The 25,107-nt window shown below is 36.6% G+C and overlaps 1 protein-coding gene across 8 annotated transcripts in view; it reads right to left on the reverse strand.

Moving 5' to 3' along the window:
* Positions 1-274: 274 nt before the first annotated feature.
* The window catches only part of RBBP8 (RB binding protein 8, endonuclease), a 108,527-nt gene continuing 83,694 nt past the window's right edge, over positions 275-25,107 (reverse strand). For 4 of the 8 annotated variants that reach the window (XM_051851350.3, XM_070050397.2, XM_089305841.1 and 1 more), the window contains 9 exons: positions 23,702-24,593; positions 23,484-23,625; positions 21,280-21,368; positions 20,409-20,523; positions 16,088-16,231; positions 13,222-13,291; positions 8,238-8,334; positions 3,643-3,784; positions 1,307-1,566 (listed from right to left, as the gene is read on the reverse strand). In XM_051851350.3, coding sequence (XP_051707310.3) covers positions 1,415-1,566; positions 3,643-3,784; positions 8,238-8,334; positions 13,222-13,291; positions 16,088-16,231; positions 20,409-20,523; positions 21,280-21,368; positions 23,484-23,625; positions 23,702-24,593 — 1,843 coding nt within the window. In that variant the 3' untranslated portion in view covers positions 1,307-1,414. Of the gene's footprint in view, positions 672-1,306; positions 1,567-3,642; positions 3,785-8,237; positions 8,335-13,221; positions 13,292-16,087; positions 16,232-20,408; positions 20,524-21,279; positions 21,369-23,483; positions 23,626-23,701; positions 24,594-25,107 lie in introns of those variants that run through there. The other 4 variants (XM_008261135.5, XM_051851353.3, XM_051851348.3 and 1 more) reach the window with 4 other exon arrangements.

Here is a 25,107-nt window from a genome sequence, read left to right on the forward strand (position 1 = left end):
AGAAAAATGAGTATAAAAGGAAAATATGTGAAGAGCTAGAATATGATGACCAGATCAGAGGATGGTGTTAATTTACAGTATGTGGAATAGGAAAAAGGAGGATGTTTATGGTCCCTATGAAAGGAATGCACCACAGAGTAGTGAGTATCTCATTCCACTTCAACAAAAGAATCTGGAGGGTTAAAAGGACTATTAAAATTTAGCCTTTCTCCTTTAAGGGAAGATGAAGTAAAAAGAAGAAACCAAAGCCAACAAATCACACACTACAACTATCTTATTTTCAAAACTGTAATTAGGTATTACCAAATAAAGTAAATAAACAACTCTTAAGAGTGCAAAATGAAAACACCTTCTTGTTTTAAAGGTACAAAATCAAGAAAATACAACACAAATATATCCACATTTTAAATAGTTACATGGTGAGTAAATGGCATTTTAAAACATTTTCAATAGAAAACTGATTTATAAGTCAATTTATAGGAGATTCAAAAAATCAAATGTTTAATACCAACTTTAATTATAAATAACTAAAAAGAAAAACCATCCTCTATTCTTCTATTTTTGCATCAACATCTACGTCTTCTGCTCCTTGCCTTTTGGAGAAAACATTGCGTTGTAAGGCTGCCGTCTTTTTGGACGAGGACAAGGATCAAGATCTTCCTTAATGTAACCTTAAAACAAATTACAAATTTAGAAGACTGCATTTGTAACACATATTTCTCTCAGCACTTTTTTAGTAAACATTTTATTTGAAGCCAAGTTGATGTGATTCTCCTGGTTGCTAGCTGAGGTATGATCTCTCAGCATGAGTTTCTTTAGTAACAATAACAGCAGCAAACATTTACCACATGCTTTATATACATCATCTCAGGTAACTCAAATTCTTCTGAAGTAGCTTCCACAGAGCTACTTCACAGACGAGGTGATGGAGACCCAGGCAAGGTAAGTAACTCACTCAAATTCACAAAGCTAGAAGTGAGAGAGCTCTATCTAGTAGCAGAACCAGAGTTATAAGGATACACTTTCCTCTTCTGCCTCCCTTAGGTTGCAATTGGGAAAAACTGCTAAACATGAACTCTATTATTATGACAAATTCCAGGTGCTTATCAAAAAGACTTTACAGTAGCTATTTCATTAGATGACATGCCTCTTTACTTTTCAGACCATTAAGACTTTTTTCCAAGGTGTCCTCAGTCACATAATTTCCAGGAGTTGACTGAACTCTGCCATACCCCAAGGCCCCATTAGGACTATAACCAGAAGTTCTATCCAAACTACCTGGTTCTGTGGGATGACAAAGCAGAGAGACATTATGTCAAAGGGGACTTAATCCAGCTTGTTAATGGGTAAAGTGGAAATATGGTAAATAGTATCAAAGACTTCACATCTTTCAGAAAAACTAACTTACAGTTGACTATCTGTAGCTTGTCAAAATGAGAAAAGTTGTGGTGGGCATTGCAGTGCAGTGGGTTAAGCTGCTGCTTGGAATGCTTACATTCCCTATGGAAGTGCCCGGTTCAAGTCCCAGCTGCTCTGTGCTTCTGATCCAGCTTCTTGCTAATGTGCCTGGAAGACAATGGATGATAGCCCAGTCTTTGGGTTCTTGCCACTCATGTGGGAGAGCAGAATGGAGTTCTTGGCTCCTGGTTTTCGCCAGGCCTAGCACTGGCTGTTGTGGGCATTTGGGGAGTCAAATAGTAGATGGGAGATTTCTGTCTCTCTGCCTTTCAAATTAATTAAAAAAAAAAAAAAAAAACTCTTCAAAGAAAAAAGTGAGGAAGGGTCTCTACTTTTCCTCAAACAAACCATCAGAAAAGAAGTGTTGCTATAAAATGGCAATTTTAGGTGGTAATCTTATCATCTGATATGCATTCAATGTTATTTTATCTTCTTCTGGGCAAAGGTTTTATATATTTATTTACAACTTATAAATACATGCCTGAGGCCTGAAGTCTACTAATCAGTGAAATCTTTCATAAATCTAGAAACCAAATTATAAACATTCTGAATAGTACTGTATTTTCCAGTCACATTTCAGAAGATACATCATATTTCCAAAAAACTCAGTACTTTGAACTACAAAGTAAGACTTAGCTTTAACTGCGTAGTCTTTAGACCATGTGGAAAAAGAGCAAAAAAAATACTAATTAAGTTCAGTTAAATTTATTTATGCACACATTTGATGTCAATATTTATCCATTATGTCTTAGGACGGTTTTGAGTTGAAAATTCTTCAAAAAATCTGAATAGATCCTCTTTTGAACACTACACCAACATTCCTTTAATTACATCTGAGTTTTAGACTATGTTCCAAAAAAAAAAAAATAAACATCCCACCTAAGAATATAGTTCTATAAGAAGTAAAATCTTTAGAATTAAAGAGGTGCCTTGATAAAGACTATTAGATGGTCTGATAAAATCCGCTGGAATGCTATCTTCACAACAAAGGGCTTGTTGAGTTGGACACTGCTTAGCTGAGTAACTCTTTTAAGGCTATATACCCTAGAGCATTTTATTTCATTTAAACCAGTGGTTACAATAAAGTTCAGGCTCAATGACTATGCATGATTGAACTTCCTAAATACTGGGATAGTACAGATGGCTGGTAATAGCCTGGCACAGAAGTGGGAGTATGCTGTCCCAAAGACAGTTACTATGATGTGAGGACTCTTGGCCAAATCTGGGAGAAAATTAACATAAAACCAGGAAAGTCTGTATCCACATTATTTTAGCATAGCACTCACTTGAAAGTAAGTAGTAACAATAAGATAATAACAAAAATTGCTACTTATGATCTTTTATTGTCACCTTTAAAGATGTATATATTCTCAAATTATATTAACTACTAAGTGCTGCATGTGAGTGAGCTAGTTAAATGTCAACAGGCAAACCAACATCCTTTTTATTCAGACACGGCTTATGAACATCCAGCATTCTGGGTGAGGTTTTAAATATAAAATTAACATAATAGATTTAAAAAGATACTCTCTTTTTAGCAATAAAAATTTACTGGCAACTTGTTGCTATTGAAATAAATAATAATGTCATTTTGACATTAGGATGAAAAAGAAACTTCTTTCTGAAACTTGAATGATAAACTAAGATAATACATTAAATCACATTATAGTAATTACAAACAGTGTCTGGTCTTAATTAAATTACTAGATGAGGGGCAGGAGCTGTGACACAGGGGATTAGGCTGCTACTTGGGATGCCCACACCCTATAGAGTGCACATTCAAGTCCCAGTTTCTGCACTTCTGATCCAGCTTTCTGCTAGTGTATACCCTGCGAGGCAGCTGATATGGCTCAAGTGCTCTTGCCCCACCACCTATGAGAGAGACAGGGCTCCTGTGTTCAGCCTGGTCCAGCCCTGGCTGTTGTGGGCAACTGGGGAGTGACTCAGCAGATGGGAGACCTCTCCTTCTCTCCGTTGCTCTTTGATGTAAATGAAAATAAACAAACATTTAAAAAATTACTAAATGAATTGAAGGTAAGCCTTTTATTTTTAGGAATTTGTTTTTATGTCAGAAAATTAGTATCAAAACTTGAAGATAAAAAAAGAACCAGATTAGTGTTCAAACTGGAGTATAGAGAGTATTTTAAAAAAACAATTCTACAAAGTTACAATCTAAACTCTCACCTCTTTCCACACAAGTCTGAGTGGATGGAAAACCAACTTCCCAGAAATTCTCTGGTGTGCTGGGTGGAATATAACGGAATCGGTGTCTTGAGCAGGAAGCCAACTTCTTTTCTCTTTCTTCTGCTGGCAAATCTGCATAATACTAACAATAAAAACTGGTAAGGTTTTTTCACTTAGGAATAATACATTAAGTGCTAGACTTATTAATTATGAATTAGAAGCTTAAAGAGCCATTTATTAAAATATTCAGTTTCAAAGGAAGATTCATATTAATATTAGAAATTAATACTTACAGATAGTACTACTAACAGTAATCAGTGCTGGCACTGATCTTTGAAATGTTTGCTTTACAGATGAGAAAAGGAGCTTGTATCACACCAGAAATTAATGTACTGTTCCCTTCAAAAATAAAGTCTTGCAACAAACAAAACACTGCCAGTTGAATGTTTTACAATGTGTTAGTGACACAATTGATTTACATACTGGTGCAAACACCTCATCTTTGCCAGACAAGTAACAAAAATTCAGAGGGTCTGCACTTTTCTCATTTGTTATCTGGATATAGCATGTGTGTTTCAAAGTAATTCTTAAGATTAAACAATATATTTGAAAGGCAAAGAGACAGAGATTTTCTGTCTGCTGAGTCACTCCCAAATGCTCATAAGAGTTGAGGCTGGGCCAACACAAAGCCAGGAGCCTTGAACTCAATTCAGGTTTCCTAAGTGGGGGGCAGCTACCCAAGTACTTGAGCTTTCATTGTTTCACAGGAACTCGTACCCAGGCAATCTGATATCAGAGCCCACACATCCCAAGTGGTGTCTAAACTGTTGTGCCAAATACCCATCCCTCAGAGTAATTTTTATATCTCTACAATTTTTTACAATAAAAATTTATGGGATGGGCATTGTGGCACAGCAGGTTAAGCCACTGGTGGGATGCATGCATCCTGTGTTGGAGTGCTGGCTGAGTTCTAGCTACTCTGCTTCCAATTCAGCTTCTTGCTAATGCATCCAGGGAGGCAGCAGACGATGGCCCAGGTACCTGAGGTGGGCCATTGCCATCCCTGTGGCAATTCCAGATGAAAAATTAGGTTCCTGGTTTTTGCGGGCATATGGAGAGAGAACCAGCAGATGGAAGATCCCAGTCTCTGTCACTCTGCCTTTCAAATAAATAAAAATAAACTTTTTTAAAATGACACAATTGACCAAGAAAAACAACTTAGAAAAAGATTTGAATGTTGTAGGTTTCATGATGTTACCCTTTTAAAAAAGTTGGATTTTTATCAGGATCAAAGGGATACTATACACACACATACACACACACACACACTTTAACAGCTGTCATAATAAAGAACTTGAACTATATGCAAACAAGGATGAAACTTGTTTATGAAAACTGTACAGGTCTTCAGGCTCTAGATCTGAAGAAAACAAAACAATAGTTTAAAACTTAATAGAACACAGGTGACAGGATCACCTAATCCAGTCAATTCCTTTATTTTATATTTGAGAAATTGAAAATCAAAGTGATAAGATAATTGCCTATTAAAAATGATAGACGGGGCCGGCGCTGTGGCGTAGTGAGTAAAGCCACCACCTGCAGAGCCGGCATCCCATATGGGCGCATGTTCGAGACCTGGCTGCTCCACTTCCAATACAGCTCTCTGCTATGGCCTGGGAAAGCAGCAGCAGATGACACAAGTCTTTGGGCCCCTGTACCCACATGAGAGACCCAGAAAAAGCTCCAGGCTCCTGGCTTCAGATCAGCACAGCTTAGGCCGTATGTCCAACTGGGAAGTGAACCAGCAGATGGAAGACTCTCTCTCTCTCTCTCTGCCTCTCCTTCTCTTTCAAATAAATAAATAAATCTTCAAAAAAAAAAAAAAAGTGATAGACTTAGGACTAGAGTTTAAGTTTGAAGTAAAGGTTTATAATAAATTTTTATTTTACAAAGATTAAAACCTTCAGAGAATCTTTGAAACAACTTCTTTTTGAGTATGTTTTTCATCACTCTCACTGTCGTAAGTATAAGCCTTTTTTTTATCTTAGTCTGGGTTTTGGGATGAGATAACCTTAGAGAGTGATGGCTTATTTGAAAAAACACTGCCACCAAATTAAAAGATACGCAAGGAACAACAGTAGGTGAGTGCAGCTGTAACACACTGAACGGTGGAAAAGTAGGAGATACGTAGTCAAAGAGAAGAGGGATACCAAGAGTTTGTTGTTCTTGCTCAGGATCTTGGATTCTATTTCTTAGTAAGCTGGGAAGACAACTAAGGGTTTCCAAAGGGCATAGAGGTGCCATTATTTAACTTTTACTCCAAAAAAATCATTAGGAAAAAAAAGACCACTGTTGAGCTGGTTAAAAGTATACTATAAAGAGATAGAATGAAAAAAGAGAAGGGAGGAAGGTGGTTTATGGGATCCCTGTATTTTCTGCTGTTTTCCTGCAAGCCTAAAAATACTCTACAAAGCAAAGTCTATTAAAAAACAAAGACAAGGAGAGCACTTAGAATATCTGAATAGCCTAGGCAAAATAAAATGGTACCTGGGTTCAGGGTATTATTGTGGAAATAATGAGTGGATGGAAATGGAATATGTTTTGAAGGAAGATTTAATGGGATTTGCTGGCAGTTCAATTAATGAGATGTGAAATAATGACCTTTCAGTTAAACAGCTAGAAGAACAGACATACAGGCAACTCAGTCGTAGTGACATTTGGGAGCCAGAAGCAGAAATTCTATGTCTGCTTTTCAACATGGGAGATTTGAGATTACTGTCACACATCTGCATGTGTATTACACATCTCACATGTAGAGTATAGGATAAAATCAGGAAATGTAAGCGTAAAGACACTTTTAAGTACACGGGACTGGCACTTTCACTTCTGGTTATCACAGAGCGATAGAAAGATTCACCCTAGGAAAACTAAAGAAGACATATGAAACGATGGTTTTTAAGAGACTGAACAATGGTACGTACAGGAAATGATTACTGAGAAGAAAATCAATTAACATTATAGAATTTCTAGAAAAAGAGCTTTCTTTTTTAATAATAGGATTAGTTCTAGATTATAAAGAATTAGTTATGATTCTAACTAAAAACTGAAGATTTATGTATGTAGATTATGCTTTTAGTTAAGAAATCATGATATAGGGGCTGGTGATATGGCATACTAGGTTAAGCCTCTGCCTGTGGTGCTGGTATCCCATATGGCCACCGGTTTGAATCCTAGCTGTACCTTTGTGATCCAGCTCTCTGCTAATGGCCTGGGAAAGCAGTGGAAGATGGCCCAAGTGCTTGGGCCCCTGCGCCCATGTGGGAGACCCAGAAGAAGCTCCCGGCTCCTGGCTTCAGATTGGCCCAGCTCTGGCTGTTGCAGCCATTTGGGGAATGAACCAGCAGATTGAAGATCTCTCTTCTGTCTCTATTGCTAACCCTGCCTCTTATTAAATAAATAAATTAAAAAAAAAAAAAAAGAAATCATAATATATTCAAATGATGTTATGAAAAAATAACAATATAGGCAATTTTGATTTTACTGTGACATTATAAAGAGTGATTCCAATTTATACTATTAGTGTATGAGAGCATATTGTTTTTTATCAAATACTTACCTTCACTGCAATTTAATCATGTTTTCACATAAGATTTTCATTTGGTTGATTCCCATGTATGAAAGGAAAAATTTAAGTGTTTTAAAGAATGATATGAATACTATTCATCACATTTTCTATAAGAGCGAGGAAAATGGGGAAAAAATTGGAGCTTATGGTGATACCAACTATTTAAAATATATACATATACATATGTATATATATATGTACATATATATGTACATATATATATGAGTGTAGTTAATTTCCTGAGTATTGGTGTTAGGAATAAAAGGTACAATAATGTTTCCTACTGAAATATCAAAGTTTTCCCAAAATTGTTTGTATACAGGAAACTTTGCTTTGCAAGGGGAAAATTCAATGCAAATAAATAAACAAAAGGAAAATGGTATGGATGTTTTACACTGGACATAAAAAGTAGGGCTCAGGCCCCAAATTCACTCGATCTAAGAAATACTGAAGGCTTTCATTTTCATCTATTTGTACCTCTCAGCTCGTAGCCAGTATAAAATTTATTCCTTTTGCTATCCTTGATTCAACCAAAGTTTCTAGATACAAATATGGTTTGTACTTGTGATTTTTTTTTAAAGATTTATTTTATTTATTTGAAAGATAGAGTTACAAAGAGAGGTAGAGACAGACAGAAAGGTCGTCCATCCACTGGTTCACTCCCCAGATGGCCACAACAGCTGGAGCTATGCCAAAGGAGCCAAGAGCTTCCTCTGGGTCTCCCACGTGGGTGCAGGGGCCCAAGGACTTGGGCCATCTTCTACTGCTTTCCCAGGCCATAGCAGAGAGCTGGATTGGAAGTGGAGCAGCCGGGACTAGAACCACAGCCCATATGGGATGCTGGCACTTCAGGACAGGGCTTTAATTCACTACAGCACCAGCCCCTGTATCTTTGATTTTTAAATCATGCATTTAGATCTACAAAGCCATACTTAAAAACAAAATGGATAGTGTTTACATTAATACTTACAATTTCACATTCCTTACACGTGTGCCCAAGCAATTTTCTTCTCTCTTCTTTTTTCCGAACCACCTCAATATGAGGAAAATTTTGTAAGCCAGTTTCTCTGGGAGAAAAAAATGAAGTAAACTAAAATTAATTTATTTGTTACTTCAGAGATCTTGGTTTAGGATTTAAATGAACAAAGGTAACAGCTCAGAGGAGAAAGCATCTTAAAAATTAAATGTTTCTTCTTTAAATGTTTATTAAGTGCTTACTCTATGTCACATTATTATTATTATTATTATTATTATTTTTGACAGGCAGAGTGGACAGTGAGAGAGAGAGACAGAGAGAAAGGTCTTCCTTTTTCCGTTGGTTCACCCTCCAGTGGCTGCTGTGGCTGGCGTGCTGCGGCCAGCGCACCGCGCTGATCCGAAGCCAGGAGCCAGGTGCTTCTCCTGGTCTCCCATGCGGGTGCAGGGCCCAAGGACTTGGGCCATCCTCCTCTGCCTTCCCGGGCCACAGCAGAGAGCTGGACTGGAAGAGGAGCAACCAGGACAGAATCCAGTGCTCTGACCGGGACTAGAACTCGGTGTGCCAGCACTGCAGGCGGAGGATTAGCCTATTGAGCCATGGCGCCAGCCAATGTCACATTATTTTTATGAGTATTTTTCCCTAATCTAAAAAATAAATACTAGTTTTTATTTTGCTTCTGACTGGCTGAAAGTATAATTATGTTAGTAAGTAAAATAGAATAACATATTTAAAAATGTTGTTACTAAAATCAAGAATTGATATTATATGAAATAATCAAGAAAACGAATACTGCCTGTTTTCTAATAGTAAGAATGCCTACTTTGGTGCTAGCTAACCTTTTCTCTCCAAAGAACAGACTCTTCTGTTTAGCTGTTGTTTGCTTGAAAACGTACCTTTTGCTGCCTCCACTTACCCCGAGTTCTTCAAAATTTTTGCATAATTATCATTTGCGCTTTTCTTTAAATGGATCAGATCCTATTATGAATTACTGGAAACCCAGGAAGGGTCAAAGCCACTGAGGTAGGGGTAAGTGGAATGTATTAATGTGTTATAAAGTACTTTAGGGGAAGAAAAAGCAATCAGGAAACACAAGATTAAAAAAATTAATATACTTGTATCTCATTTTCAAAAGCCAAATATAGAAAAACTTACAAGGCAGTTAAACAAAGTTATTTATGGTGTGTGTGTATATATATATATTTCATAATGGGAATATTTCCAGTGAGCTTAAACAGTCTAACTCAGAACAAGTGATTTTTAAAATGACTCTTTGGTCATTTATTATCTGCTCCTTTGAGGTATCTGGATCACATGCCCCTCTAATTGGCAAGCTCTTTGCTTCAAAAGAGGTTTCAGTTACTCTATTGAAAAGTATATAGTTATCAGTCCTTTTTTGTATGTGTTCAACACAAGAACCCTCAAATCTGGAGCAATCTGCGAATTTACAAAAGGAGACCAAGAAAGGAAAGATTAAAAAAATATTGTCACAATTATATCTTTTTATATCTTTTTTCCCAAGAGTTTATAGACTCCTAAGCTTGTGTAAAACACATTTTGGCCACATTATTCCCTCTGATTATTCTCTATTGTGTTTCTGTATAACGCAGCAAGGAATCTACCAGTAGACTGGCATCTGAGTAGGATCTCAAGGCATCTCCTAGAAGGCTACCCAGCTTCTGAAAACACAAACCATTTTGCCAGAGTTTGCTAGGATTCTCAGTGGGAATCAGCAGGAAAGAAATCAAACCTAACTGGAGACCTTTACCATCCCTATACTTTTATCTTCCTCCTGTTTCTTCAGCTATCTCGTGGCTTCAGAATAACTTAAACTCGTATTTTTAAAAAAATCAGTGAACCTCTAATGAGAAACATTTAAAATGAGGATCTATCAATCCTACTTTTAATAATCTATCCCAAAGATGCACAGGCAACAATATAAAAAGAGAATGTGCAAAGCTATTCACTGCTGTGTTGTATGTCAGAATAAACAACCCACGTGCCCACTGCTAAGAAATAAACTACGATATAGTCACAGAATGAGGAATTATGTAGCTCAAAAAGAAATGAGGGATATCACTTTATATAATTTGAATGTTTCAAAGATAAACAGTCAAATGAAAAAGTAGAGAAAGGTACATATAACATTCTAATATTAGTCTAAGAGAAAGAAGAGTATCAATATAAATGTATTTGCTCTCATTTTTTAAGATAGAAGAAAAAAATTTTTTAACAGATTGTTACTGATAGGAGTAACAGGCTAATAGGGCAAAGAGGACAAGGATAGAAGCTAGATTTATTTAAATAAACTTTACTACTGTAGTCTTTAGTATAATGTACATATTTTACATAATTTTATAAAGAATTAAATATGAAAAGAAAACAATTCCTAAAACATAAAAAACAAAATAAAGCAAACCTAGGTACTGAGTTAGTGGCATAACTATACAGAAAACAACTGTGCCAAAGGATAATATTTGTCTTATGTACAAAAGTCTATTTTTATTAGTCATCTAATTGATGGCATTACTATACTACTCTATGTGTGTACTGTAAAATAAACTGAGGAATTATGTTGGTACTGATGAGAAGAAATATTTTCAGTAAGCAGGAAAACAGATGTAGATGTAAGACAGAGGAGGTTACATGAAAGTCCTATAATCCTGCATTTCAGTTGCAGCTGTATGAATAAATATCTTAAACAAACAAACATACAAAAAAATCTTATTCTTAACTGGCCACTTAGAAGGCCCAGAAACAGTGACTAATCCTAGCAATAAGCAACTAATGGCCAAATTATGGCCTAAATACCATTTCTCACTAAAAGGAACCAGGGCTCCTAGAGAAATCCTGGGCCTACAGCAGGGAGTGAACAAGGGAGCTGGGACACTGTCAAAATAGAGATAAGAGAGCTATGAAAAATGACTAAAGCAGCATTCTTTCTAGGGGAGAAAGATGTGACAATTTGAGTATGATAGTCCCCTTATCCACAGTTTCAGCTCCCAAGGTTTCAGTTACCTGCTATAGTCTGAAAATATTATGTTGACTATTTCAGAAATAAAAAATTCATAAATTTTAAATTGTGTCATTCTGAGTAGTGGGATAAAATCTTGCACCTCCTGATTAAGCCATTAACTGTCCCTTCACCCAAGCATTCTCAAGCAGTGGATACACACTGTACATGGTCTTTGCCCACTAGTCAGTAGCTGTCTTGGTTATCAAATAGACTGTTGCAATATTACAGTGCTTGTGCTCAGATAACCCTTATTTTACATAGAAATTGCCTCAAAGTACAACAGTAATGATGCTGGCATTCACGTATGCCAAAGAGAAGCTATAAGGCGCTTCCTTGAAGTTAAAAGCTCAAAGTTTATCATGCATGTTTAGAAAAAGCATAGTACATGTATGAACTGAACTGATATGGCTTGGAGTTTTTCAGGCATCCTTTGGTGGTTTTTGAACACATTATATGGATAAGGGGGTCCTACTGTATGTATAAGGATAATCCTGCCCTAGATTGAAGCAGATCAAATATATTTAAATCCATGAGTTTAATGACACTTAAATAAAAAACTAGCCACATTAAAGATGCTAGGAGATCACTTTGAAACACTGGTAAATAAAGAAGAATTAGCACTTAACAAGATGACAGCTCTTAACTATCCGAATCTCATAAAAATGAATAATTTAGCCTAGTAGACTTCTAAAATTCTCAACAGGAGTAAGAAAGTACAAACACTTTACTTTTTGAGCAATCCAACTTGCCAACATCGTAACTTTAAGAAAAAAAGCATAAAATTTTTTTGAATGAATTACCTAAATTCATTTTAGAAATGAGCGATACACACATGAAGATAACAGAATTTTCAGTATTTGCACACAAGGCAGAAAGGTGTATAGTTCAAAATCAAGATGCTTACACAGGGGCCAGTGCTGTAGCGCAGTGGGTTAAAGCCCTGGCCTGCAGTGCCGGCATCTCATTTGGGCGCCGGTTCTAGTCCCAGCTGCTCCATTTCAAATCCAGCTCTCTGCTATGGCCTGGGAAAGCAGTAGAAGATGGCTCAAGTCCTTGGGACCCTGCACCCACGTGGGAGACCCAGAAGAAGCTCCTGTCTCCTGGCCTCGGATTGGCGCAGCTCCAGCTGTTGTGGCCATCTGGGAAGTGAACCAGCAGATGGAAGACCCCCTCTATTTGTCTCTACCTTTCTCTGTAATTCTTTCAAATAAATAAAATAAATCTTTTAAAAAAAGATGCTTAAACAATTTTTTAAGGGTTTAAAAATTCTCATAAAATAATTTCAGGAACCAGTGTGTAGTACAGAAGATTAAGCTGCTGCCTGTGATACCAGCACCCCATATGGGTACTAGATCATGAACCAGCTGCTCCACTTCTGATCCAGCTCCCTACTGATGTGCCTGGGAAAGTGGGAGAAGATGGCCCAAGTTTTTGGGCCCCTACCACTCATGTGGAAGACTGGATGGAGTTCCAGGCTTCTGACTTTGGCTGTCTCAGGCATTGTTGTTGTGGCTATTTAGAGAGTGAACCAGCAGATAGAAGATGGATAACTCTTTCTCTGTCTCTCCTCTCTCTAACTCTGCCTTTCAAATAAATAAATCTTAAAAAATAAAAAATTCCAAAGCATAAACAACTTAAGGCTCCCCCACTGAAGTTTTACATATATGAAAGAGTATAAAACAAATTCTCAAAATTCAAAATAAAACAGAACAAAAATACACCATGTTATAATTAAGCAGAGAAAATAACTATTACTATTATCCAACAAAAAAAAAATGGTGGTGGTGCTAAAAATTTCCTTATTTTGAAATCTGTTTTTATGTTTGAGTTTCTTTTTTGTTATGATCATAAAGTAAATGATCCTTCTTTAGCCAAAACCGCGATTTAACACCCTAGAGATATTCTGACAAAGATAGTCCTGTTGTACCTCCAATCACATTGTTGCTATTAAGACCAACTTACCTCTCATCATCTTTAAAATAGGGCTCCACAAATGCTTTGTGCTTAATTTTATCTTGTTTATCACCATGAGCTGTAAACAAGACAAGCATATCACAAACTGAGTATAGAATGAATTTAATGAGAAACAGCTTGTTTCATGTTTTAAATGTTTCATAATTTATATCCCTGAACAACTCACTTAAATTTTCTGTAACTACTTTTTGTTTTCTTTTTCATCTGCCAAAAGAAGAGGTTACTGGTTCTCTCACTCACCTCAGATTTATTAAACAGCTAAAAAATCAGATCTCATAAAGCTAGGAAGCAAACTGCTTGATGATGGGAGAGGTGTACACTGAACATTATACAAACCTGACAAACCTCCATAAGCCTGTGGGGAAAAAAGCCCTGTCAAACTATTTTCCAAAGTAATAGTAACAAATCCAACTGCTGTTCCCCTTCGGATTTAGCTATGTCTTTTCAACCACTTCAGTGGGTGCTAAATGCTTCTTGCTATTTCAGTATATGTGCTGCTGAATCCAGCATTTCTCGTTTCTATTTATAGTCAGTATCTTGGTGATCTCACACAATTTCAGTGCTTTAAGCATCATCTAGCTGCTTGCCTCTGACTTCCTGCTACCAAATTATTTTTTTATTCTGATTTTCTTGTCCAAACTCTACACACATTCCAACTACATACTAAATATGTATTACTTAAGAATTCAGTAAGTATTAATATGTCAGAATTGAGCTTTTGTTAAGTTCTCCTCCCAAATTTCTCTTGCCTATGAAGGAAGATGAAGTAGGACTTTGAGATAACAGAGTTAAGAAAATGAATAAACGGACAACAAATCCTAAACTATATGCCTGGATCACTGGGAACAATAAAAAAGTCTGAAGGGGTAACTTCATGGGAAACAAAAAGGAACTCAGGTATGTTAAGTTTAAGCTGAACAGACACAAGTATCTAGCAATTACTCAGAAATGCAGGACTGTATTCATCAAAGAAGTCTAACCTACAGATGCAGACATGCATTACTCTTCAGAAGTATTTAATAAATGCTGTGAAAAAAAAAAAAAAAAAAAAAAAAAAAAAAAAAAAAAAAAAAACCAAGATGTGAAGGAGAGTCTTGGGATACTCTAGGAAACAGAAGTTTCCAGAGATCAAAAGAACAGCACAACATCATCAAAGATTAAGGAGAAGAAAATTTGGAAAGGTCAATGTCAAATGTAACTTACAAAAAAAAAAAAAAAAAAAAGACGTAGCTTAGTAAGCACACCTTTGTAACAGAATATTCTTTTTCACTGAAGTGAAACCAATTTGCAAGACTCTTCTGGGGAAGCAGAGTACATTGAATAGCTGTAAATTTTTTCCATGACAGAGCAAGCAAAAAGCTGCTGCTCACTCTCTCTGCTCACTCACTTTGAGCAAAGGGCCGTTAATTTAAAAAACTTGATGGAAGCATAAGGGAAGCACAGTCAAGACAGACTGTGCCATAACAGGATGAGTGCTCATTTCAGCCAGTGTAAAACAAGCTTTGCAAGACTAAAAATTCCGACAGCCTTATTCACAGTAAGAAAAAGAAATATTTAGCAAGAATTTTAACTTTTGTTCCAGATTATCTACTTAAAGTTTCAATTTTATATTCTTCTTCTGAATGCTACCTCTCATTGTATCTTCTCATTGCTATCTCTAATTAACCAGATTTTAAAACTGATATAAACAGGGGCCAGCATTGTGGTGTAGTGGGTAAAGCCACTGCCTCCAACATCAGAGTTCCTTATCAGTGCAGGTTTGAATCCCAGCTGCTCCACTTTTGATCCAGCTCCCTGCTAATGCACCTGAAAAAGCAGTGTAAGATAGCCCAAAGTGCTTGGGCCCTGCACCCACGTGGGAAACCCAGAAGAAGCTCCTGGCTCCTGGCTTCAGCCTGGTCCAGTCCCAGCCGTTGTGACCATTTATGGAGTGAACCAGTGGATGGAAAACCTCTCTCTGTCTCCCTCTCTCTCTTTCAAATAAATAAAATAAATCTTAAAAGGAAAAAAAAAAAACCCACTGATATTAATAGTTATTAGGTACTTTGTCAGGATAGAGAAAACATTCATAGCAGAAAATGAGTTTCAATTACTGCAAAGCTTTCTCCTATTTGGTTATAATTATTCACTAATTAACAGAAATTTCTCAACACTACTATAAACTTCATTAATATGAATTATTGTATCAAATCAAGACTGATTTGTTAGTTTTTTTGCTGAGGTTTGAATCATATATGGCTCCTGAATTCACGCAGACAATTAAATTCCAAAGTTTTAAACTGATGATGCAAAGGGGTTGGAAACACCTAGCCAATTAGGAGGAAGTCCTGAGGTCACTAGGTACATGCCCACGAGAGGGCTGGGTCTCCAAGCCTGAGCCTAGCCCAGCTACCCTTCCAGTTTCCTGATGTGCCACATGACCCTTCTTCCACCCCTGGTCTGCCATCACCACCCTCCAGCCACCAGATGATTGAACCAGTGGGGCCTATCCACTGTTGAACGGTGAGCCTCTAAAACTGTGAGCAGAAATAAGCCTCTTTTCCTTCAAAAGTTAGTTTTTCTGAGGTATTCTGTTGTCGTAATGAAAAGCTAACACAGTTCTGATAAACATCTTACAGTTATGTAAGACCCAAACAGAAGGGGAAGCTAAATGAAAGTAGAGGAGAACTCTTTGAACTACTCTGTAGAACTTCCATTAGTCTGAAATTACCTAAAAAATTTTATACAAAAAATACAATCTCCTATATATATATATTACAAATCTTCAATATACCTCATTAAGTCTCCTTAGACTTAACTTAATTATGTAAGTTACTAATGTAACTGAGAAGCAGAAAAGAGAAAATAGCCTTACTGTTTGGTTTCCTTTTAGTCGTAGACAATTCCTCTTCTTCTTCAGCTATTTGGGGGGAGCTCTCTGCCAAATAGGATTCATATTCTTCATGTGTTGTCCGATCAAACATATCTTCTAGGCTATCATTCATTTTTCTTTCTCCATCTAAGATAAAGAAGAGTGTTTTTCAGTGAGCAGATATATGTAATGAAGTGCTCACAACCATGTGTAAAAGGTGATTTTTAGTTGTAAGTCATCTTGTTAAGAGTGTTAATTCAGTGAATGTAAGTGGATACTAAATTGCAATGAATGTAATAAAATATTTAAAGACATCTTAAATCACAATTCTTACAGTGCAGTTTAATTTTTATTATTCATGCATGAAGTCAAGAGTAAATCCTCAAGTCTGGATAGTGTATATTTACAAAACTTTCATGTTCTATGTGCCCTTTACTCACGTGAAGAGAATGTTTTTGCTATAGACATATATCCCTTACAAATAAGTTTTCTTCTATCAGTTCCTGTAAACGTCAGACTAAACCCAAAAGAGTCTTACCAAAGAAACTGTGAAAAATAGAAAATAACTATTGAAATTTTTTCACCTATTTTTCTTAAAATTTTATTTATTTTCACTTTATTTGAAAGGCAGAGAGGTACAGAGAGCTTTTCCATAAGCTAGTTCACTTCTCAAATGTCTGCAACAGCCAGGGCTGCTCAATCCAGGTCTCCCACACAGATAGCAGGGACCCAAACACTTGAGCCACAACCTACTACCTTCCGAGGATGTGCATCAGCAGGCAGCTGGATTGAACGTGCAGTAGCTGGGACTCAAACCAGGCACTCTGATATGGGATGCAGGTGTCCCAAGTGTCAATCTAACTGGTGTGCCAAACACCTGCCATTTTCTCTACCTCCCCGCTTATTTTTCTAATGAAGTAGCAAAAAAAGTATTTTCTTGTATTATCATTAGTAGTTGGCAATTTACTATTGATAGAAATAATGAATTTAATATCTTATCTCATATGCCAAAGTACTAAATTCATCTTCAGAAATCTAACTCTGTAGAACTTCCATTAGTCTGAAATTACCTAAAATTTGTATGATATTTCCTATCATACAAGATTTTTCAAAACAGCAGAGTTTAAGAAATAACAGATATATGGGGCCAGTGCTGTGGTGCAGTAGGTTAATCCTCCGCCTAAGGCACCGGCATCCCATTTGGGCGCCGGTTCTAGTCCTGGCTGCTCCTCTTCTGATCTAGCTCTCTGCTGTGGCCTGGGAAAGTGGTGGAAGATGGCCTAAGTGCTTGGGTGCCTGCACCCTCGTGGGAGACCAGCAAGAAGCACCTGGCTCCTGGCATCTGACTGGCCCAGCTCCAGCTGTTGCAGCCATTTGGTGAGTGAACAGCGGAAGGAAGACCTTTCTCTCTGTCTCTCCCTCTCAGTGTCTGTAACTCTACTTCTCAAATAAATAAAATCTTAAAAAAAAAAAAAAAAAAAAAAAGGGAACAGAAATAGACCAGCTGGCTAACAAATGTAACAGACTGGAGTCCTAACAAGATTGCTTTAATTAAAATATTAGCGTCTCTCCCATTTCATTGTTCCTCCTGTCTTATCCACTTTATCTTTCTCCTACACTTAGCATCATCATCATACTACATATGTGCTAGTTTCTCCAATATTAGAATATAAGCTCCACGAGGCAGGCCCTTTTCTGTGTTTAGTTATTATTTGCAGTTCCTAGACTACCTCTTGGTACAGAATTTTTGCTTGACATTACTGAACGGCAAACAATTCTCTAGGGGCAGGTGTTTGATACAGTGTTAAGATGCTGCTTGGGACACTGGCTGCTTGGTTTGAGTCTGGCCCCTTCACTTCTGATTCAGCTTCCTGTTAATGTGCATCCTGGTGGCAGGAGAAGGCAGCTCAAGTTTCTGGGTCCTTGCCTCCCACACAGAAGATCCAGACTGAGTTTTAGCCTCCTGCCTTCAGCAAGGCCCAGCCCTGGCTATTGTAGGCATTTGGGGAATGAACCAGTGGATGGAAGATCTCTGTTTCTTTGTCTCTGTCCCTCTGCATTTCAAATAAATCAAAATAAATAATTTAAAAACACATTTTTTCATGCTAAGGATGATTAATCTGTAAAAAACAATAAAAATAAATAAAATAAAAAAATAATTTAAAAAAACTTCTATGTGCCAGGTACTGTGCTAGGCATTCTGGAAGAACTCTGTATATGCCATTTAATAAGCTACAATGTTAAACTGCTGATCTGGTTCATGTGTATGTCTTACTTCTTACTATGAAATATCTGAAGACAGAGATACTATCTTTTTTGCTTTTTTAAGCTACAGATTTCTTAAATTTCTAAACCTTTTATTTTAGTTATACAAACTTCATGCATTTCATAAATACAACTTTAGGATCATAGTAATTCTTTCCACTCTATGCGCCCCCCCCCACTTTTTCTTCCTTCCTCTCTTATCCCCATTCTTATTTTTACTAAGATCTATTATCAATTAACTTTATACACATAAGATTAACTCTATACTAAGTAAAGAGTTCAACATATAGTATGAAAAAAAAACCTGTTCTTCAACAGTCGAGACAAGGGTGTTCAAAGTCACTGCATCTCAAAGTGACAATTTCACTTCTATAGATTACCTTTTAGGTGCTCAGAGATGTTAGCTGTATTGATCTTTCTATCTTAGCACCTAGTAAGTCTAACATCGGGTAGCCTAATGCAGAGGAGGGGTACAGAAAAACTTTGTTGAATTGCAATATTATCAGTAATTGGGAGCTTTTCTCATTATATTTCCTTTTTAATCAGTTCTAAGTGTTAAAAAAAAGATTTTCCTTTATGGAGCAGATTGTTTTCAAAATACAGCCTCAACAATGTTTCCTATTCCATGTGCTATTTGTACAACATGATGTTGACATTTCTCTCATTGACAGCCACTGAAGAAACACTGAGGTCTATGTTTGCTCACTTTGAAGCTGGGGATATCTCTGACACTATGCAACTTTCAAGATCATAAAAACACCATGTACCTCTGCTTTTCTCTCTTTTCTACCCCAGTAAGTGGGGTACTCACTGTGGAAGTTTAGCCTCTATGTCATAAGGAAGCTCCAACAAGCCCCCGTGGAAAGAGCACATAAAGAAGTCCTGAGACTGAAAAGTCACCCTCCAGCTTCCCAGCCCTGCTGTTCCTTATCCTTCTACCATCTGCACACAGCTACACGAGAGACCTTGAGATAGACCTCTCCAGCTAAGCCCTTTCTGAATTGGGGAGCCACAGAAAATAAAGAAAAGAAAAGCATTGCTGTTTAATCCACAAGTTCTGGGGGTGATTTATTATGCCACAATAGTTTCTGTAACAATTTATTTAATTATCTCTATAAACTAAACTCATTAGTCCAAGTTCTAGTCTTATTTCACATGATACTTGCTTCAAATACATTTTGGAAACTATTGTGTTCTTTGAATCAACTAGATAGATTTAAAGCCAAAGTAGTCAGTCATACTTTAGTTTTTTTTGTTTTGTTTTGTTTTTGTTTTTTGTTTTTTGACAGGCAGAGTCAGACAGTGAGAGAGACAGAGAGAAAGGTCTTCCTTCCGTTGGTACACCCCCCAAATAGCTGCTATGGCCAGCACGCTGCGCTGATCTGAAGCCAAGAACCAGGTGCTTCCTCCCTGTCTCCCATGTCAGTGCAGGGCCCAAGCACTTGGGCCATCCTCCACCGCCTTCCCGGGCCACAGCAGAGAGCTGGACTATAAGAGGAGCAACCAGGACAGAATCCGGTGCCCCTACTGGGACTAGAACCTGGGGTACCGGTGCTGCAGGCGGAGGATTAGCCTATTGAGCTGCGGTGCTGGCCCAACACAGGATTCTTTATATGCTTCATAAAAAAATTTATCTCAACCAGACATTAGTGAACTTTTTCTCAAAAGGACTGGTAGTAAGTATTTTAAACATGTGGGGCCATGGGGCCTCCGCACCAACCACTCACTGATTTCCGTCACTGTCTAGTACAAGTAGCCATGGGCAACACATCAATACAAAAAGAGGTTGTGTGGCAATAAAACTTAATTTTAACTCGCTGTAGTTTACTGACCCCTGGACATAACTTGATTTCTTTCTGAAATAAAAATTATTTAGGTTAAAGGTGTTTTTTCCCCCCCAAAATACTGAATTGAGCTTTCCTAAGAGGAAAATAAAATTAACAAAGCAGGGGAAAAAAACAAACTGGTTTATGGTGAGGAGAACATGGTGTTCATCAGTGCAACAGTACAATGACCAACTTTCCCCCCATATTTTTATCAAAAACAAAAAAAATCTTACTTGGACTTTTTTCTCCCTTCTGCTCTTGCTTTTTCATTTTTGAAAGTATGGTTTCACTGACCAATGTGCAGTCCATGCCTACTGTTTCTCCTCCCAATCTTGAATGACTGCCATCCTGGAAAAATATTTAAAAAAAAATCTAAAACAATTATCCCTTTGTGGCCTTATATTTACTTTTCACAAAAACAAATTGATAAAATAAACAATAAATCTTTCAGTTTTTAAGAATGAACTCATATTCACATTTGTATTTTAACAACAGCTACAAAGGGAGAGCTACTGACACCAAACTCCCTGGAGCTTGTGCTACCTTTCTTCTCCAGTTTGTCTCACTGTAATGAACACCAATGTACACTAATAGCAAAACCAAATATGATTTCTTTCTTGGTATATATATCACCTATTTAAACATTTTGTTGTGAACATGCTACTAAAGTAAAAGACAACTTCTCAAATTACTTAGAATCATAAGGCAAAAAAGTATTTTCAGTATGAATTTTAATTATAAAAATAGTCAACTGGGAATATGAATTTTCTTTTTGAAGCAACATGACTTCACAGCTAATCAAGATGGATGATAAATTATTTGGATAACAATTATTTAAAATATATTACTAGTACCTTATATTACTTATAAAACTACATGAATGTTTCCTAGCAAAAGTCTTTAAAGTCAGGAAATATTACCCTTTCAAAACATCATAAAGTGAGAATAACAAGTACCTTTATTTCGCAGTTTTTTGAGTAAGTAAATGTAGATTTTAAGAGAAATCTGATGATCTTAAGGTCTTAGAGTGAGTCAGAAAAGAAGGTTGACTAACAGCTCACTAGAATTAAAATCAGATGTGTTTTCATTCTACTTGTAACTTACCTTTGTATCTATTACAGTGATATCCATTTTATACTGAGAAAGGTCTGCTCCTGGATCTACACTCCACTGGATATTTTCAAAGGATACATCTTAAATAAGGAGGAAAAAATACATAAAAATTCCCATCACTTTAAAACATTATAGGGCCACAGAGTAGTACACATGGAACATTATGCATCTGGTAAAGGGCTTGTATCTAGGTTGCAGAATGAACTTTCACAACTCAATATTAAAAAGATAAATGTCCCAATAAAAGATGGGCAAAGGATCTGATCAGCCAGTTCTTCAAGAAGATACATGAATGGCCAATAAGTACATGAAAAGATGCTCAGCATCAGCTGCCCTTGGGAAGTGCAAGACCATAATAAGACACTTCGTCACACTGGCAAGAATCAGGGAGACAGACAAATGTTAGTAAGGACATGTAGAAACTGGAACCCTCCATGTTGCTGGTGGGAATGTGAAAAGGTGAGTTGCTTTGGAAAACATTTCATCAGTCCCTCACAAGGTTTAACACAGAGTCAGCATATGGTTCAGTAATTTCTCTCCTAGGTAGACCTTAAGAAAAATGAAAACATACATCCATAGAAAGACTTGTACACAAATGTTCACAGAAGCACTGTTCCTAATAGCAAAAACATAGAAACAAATAAAATGAGTGGGCAAATAAAACATGTACAATGTAATGTTCTTCAGCAATAACAAGGAAATATTAATATGTTATAATATGGATGAAAATTGAAAACATTATACCAAGTGAAAGAGGTCACAAAAGACCACATATTGATTCCATTTATATGAAAACTCCAGATTAGGCAAATATATGAAAACAAATTAGATTAGTGGTACCTAGGTTTTGGAAGGAGTTTGGAAAATGGCAAAAATGTTCTAAATTTAGAATATAGTGATGGTTGTACAATCCCATGAATATACCAAAACCAGTGAACTGTCCACTTTCATGAGTGATTTTTATGATGTGAATTATATTTCAATACAAACATTTTTTAAAAAAAGTTAAAATTATAACACTGGAGGGGTTTTTAATGTATGCCTATATAATACATGATAACTACATAAAGTATAGTTGCAGTGGTACAAATATTACCTCCAATAGATCCTGAAAGATGAAGTAGCTATACTGTAATCGCTGGGATAACCATGAAAATAGTAAAAACAAAGGGGCAGGTGTTTAGTGTGGCAGGTAAGTCACTGCTTAGAAAACGTGCATCCTATAGTGGAGTGCCTGGTTCTAGTCCCAGCTGCTCCACTTTGGATCCAGCTTCCTGCTAATGTGCACCATGAGAGGCAGCAGACGATGGCTCAAATACCTGGGTTCCTGCCACTCACACAGGAGATCCAGATTGAGTTCCATGATCCTGGTGTAGCCCTGGCTGTTGTGGACATTTGGAGAGTGAACCAGCAGAAAAGATAACTCTCTTTCTCTCTCCCAGGGTCCCACAACCATTTCAAATCAACATGGAAAGTTTAAAAAAAATAAAAACAAAAAGCTAAAAAAATTCAGGAATAAGATGGTAAAAAAGGTTTTCATGCAGAGACTGAAACTGTCACTGGAAGAACAATTAAAATTATGTGCTTCAGGAAAAAAGGAAAATAAATCCAGAATGAAGGAGTAACTTGCCAATGAAGGATAAAGGAAAAACATAGTGTACTTGAACTTACAGAAGTGTCTGGTGACTGAAAAGACAAAAGGACTTTTTTTAAACACAACAAAATTATGAAACAATACATAAACATATGAAAGCAAATAATGTTTTCAAATAAGAAGTTGAAAAGCCTGTCAATACATGTATACATGTATTGACAGACATACCTGTAAAGGCCAAGAGTGAGCAACAAGTTTAGATAAGGAAAGTTCTAATTTTTATTTTTTTTAAATAAAATACAGTTAATTTTTTTAACCTTCTGTAAAGAAAACAGATTCCCTCACCACCAAAAAAAAAAAAAAAAAAATCCTCACAAGTAAATCCATAAAATCACCTATAAAAGCACCAAAAGATCTCAATTACTTTTTTCAAAAAGCACAAGAGCAGAAAAATCACAGTCAAATGTAACCAGTGAAAATTATACTGCAAATACAGACTCATGCAGGAAGAAGTTACGATTTTTTTTTTCAAAACAACTCAATCTCTTCAAAAGAATATAAAGAATCTAACTTCAAAGTCATTAAAAGAGTGCTCTCCTACTTATAGTGTACACACCTTGGTTGTTCTGCAGAGGCTTTGCTTTAGCCATTCTGCAAGGATTTAACTGAAGAACTGATGCAAGTTCACATCCTCCCTGGACAGACCTATTTTTTATTCTTATTGGCTCATGAGAACCAGCACCCTGAAAAAGAAATGACTATTAGCTTCTAGATGAAATCACATCAATTTTAATCAAGATCATTAACACTTATACAAACCTTCATGTCATCAAAAAGATTTTCTGTTTCCAAAGTTTCACGTGGACGTAGAGGAATTTTGAAGACAGGATTTTCTTCTTTTATTTGTAATGGTATTTTATTTTCTGGAGAGCATTTACTCAAGGACTGGAGGGTGCACTCCTGTGAATGGGGCTCTTCTGGGGAATCTTTGGGTAACATGCAGCTCCCACCCAAAGCCTTGCGGCTTGAGGAAGAGCCCTTGGGAATGGGTTTCAAGGCCTCATATAGAGTCACTTGTCTCAGTCTGTTTTTAGAGGTCTCACTTCCTTGGCTTTTCTCTTGCCGATGAGAAGCTGAAAACCGATCTGACAGATCTAGAGGTTTATCCATCATATAATCCCCATTCAAGGGAAAGTGACTGTCTCTTGGAAAAGGAAAAGCATTTTCTTTATCAAAAGAGGCTTGAGGGCAGCTGACTTCAAGTTCATTTTCCTCCTCAGTTTTCTTCCTTTTGGATGCTCTGCCTCCCAGTGATTTCAAGGGCACCAAAGCTTTATCAGTAATAGAATCTTTAGTATGATCAGCACTCTCCTGTTCATCAGTGGATTCACTTACATTTTTGCTTAAAAGTATCTGCTTATTAGAAGATGATTGGCTAATGACCTTGTTCACTTCAGACCCTAGATTACGATGTGTGAAAAGGACACTGTCCTCAGATTTTGATCTAGTTTTCTCTGATCTTGAAACCGAAGTATTGTTAAAAGGGGCCAATTTCAGATGGCTTTTTTTCCCAGTCTCTAAAAGAGAAGGGGATAAACTTGTATTCAAAACTAAACTAGTTTTCACATTAGAGGTAGCTCCAAATACAGGAGATGACACCCGAGTAGACACTTCTTCTTGAGAAGGAATCATTGAAGTAGAATCTGAAAACCTAAACAAATAAATAGTGGTAAGATTTTTTTTTCCTAATAAAGACATAGGGCAAACATTAAAAGATAAGCATAATGAGAAGTACTTTACTAACACAGAATTAACAGTAAGGTCTTATCTATCAATTAGAAGCAGATGATCAGAATTTAAGATAGTTCATAGCTGTTGGCTTCTGTATCTGGCTGACAAGAGAAAAGCAAAAGAAAATGATACAGAAGTCTTAATATCATAATACATCTATAAAAATTTTTTCCTCTAACTTAAGTAACTGTTATATACAAAAATAAGATTTTAACAAATCCTACTGAGGACTCAAATTCTTATACTACAGTACTGAATATAAGTTAAGACCCAGCCTGTTCCTAGCAGAGGAGGTAACTGTAGAAAGACTAGGTTTAAGTTTGATGAAAATGTGAGGTGGGTAACAGCTTTGGTGCTGGTACTTAATACTGTGCAGCTTTAAAAAAGACATTTAACCTTATGGAGCTACATTTCTGTTATCTCTTTAAAAAATG

Source organism: Oryctolagus cuniculus, chromosome 10, assembly GCF_051225735.1.
Source record: "Oryctolagus cuniculus isolate XC-2025 breed Fujian yellow rabbit chromosome 10, ASM5122573v1, whole genome shotgun sequence".
NCBI classification, from domain to species: Eukaryota; Metazoa; Chordata; class Mammalia; order Lagomorpha; family Leporidae; genus Oryctolagus; species Oryctolagus cuniculus.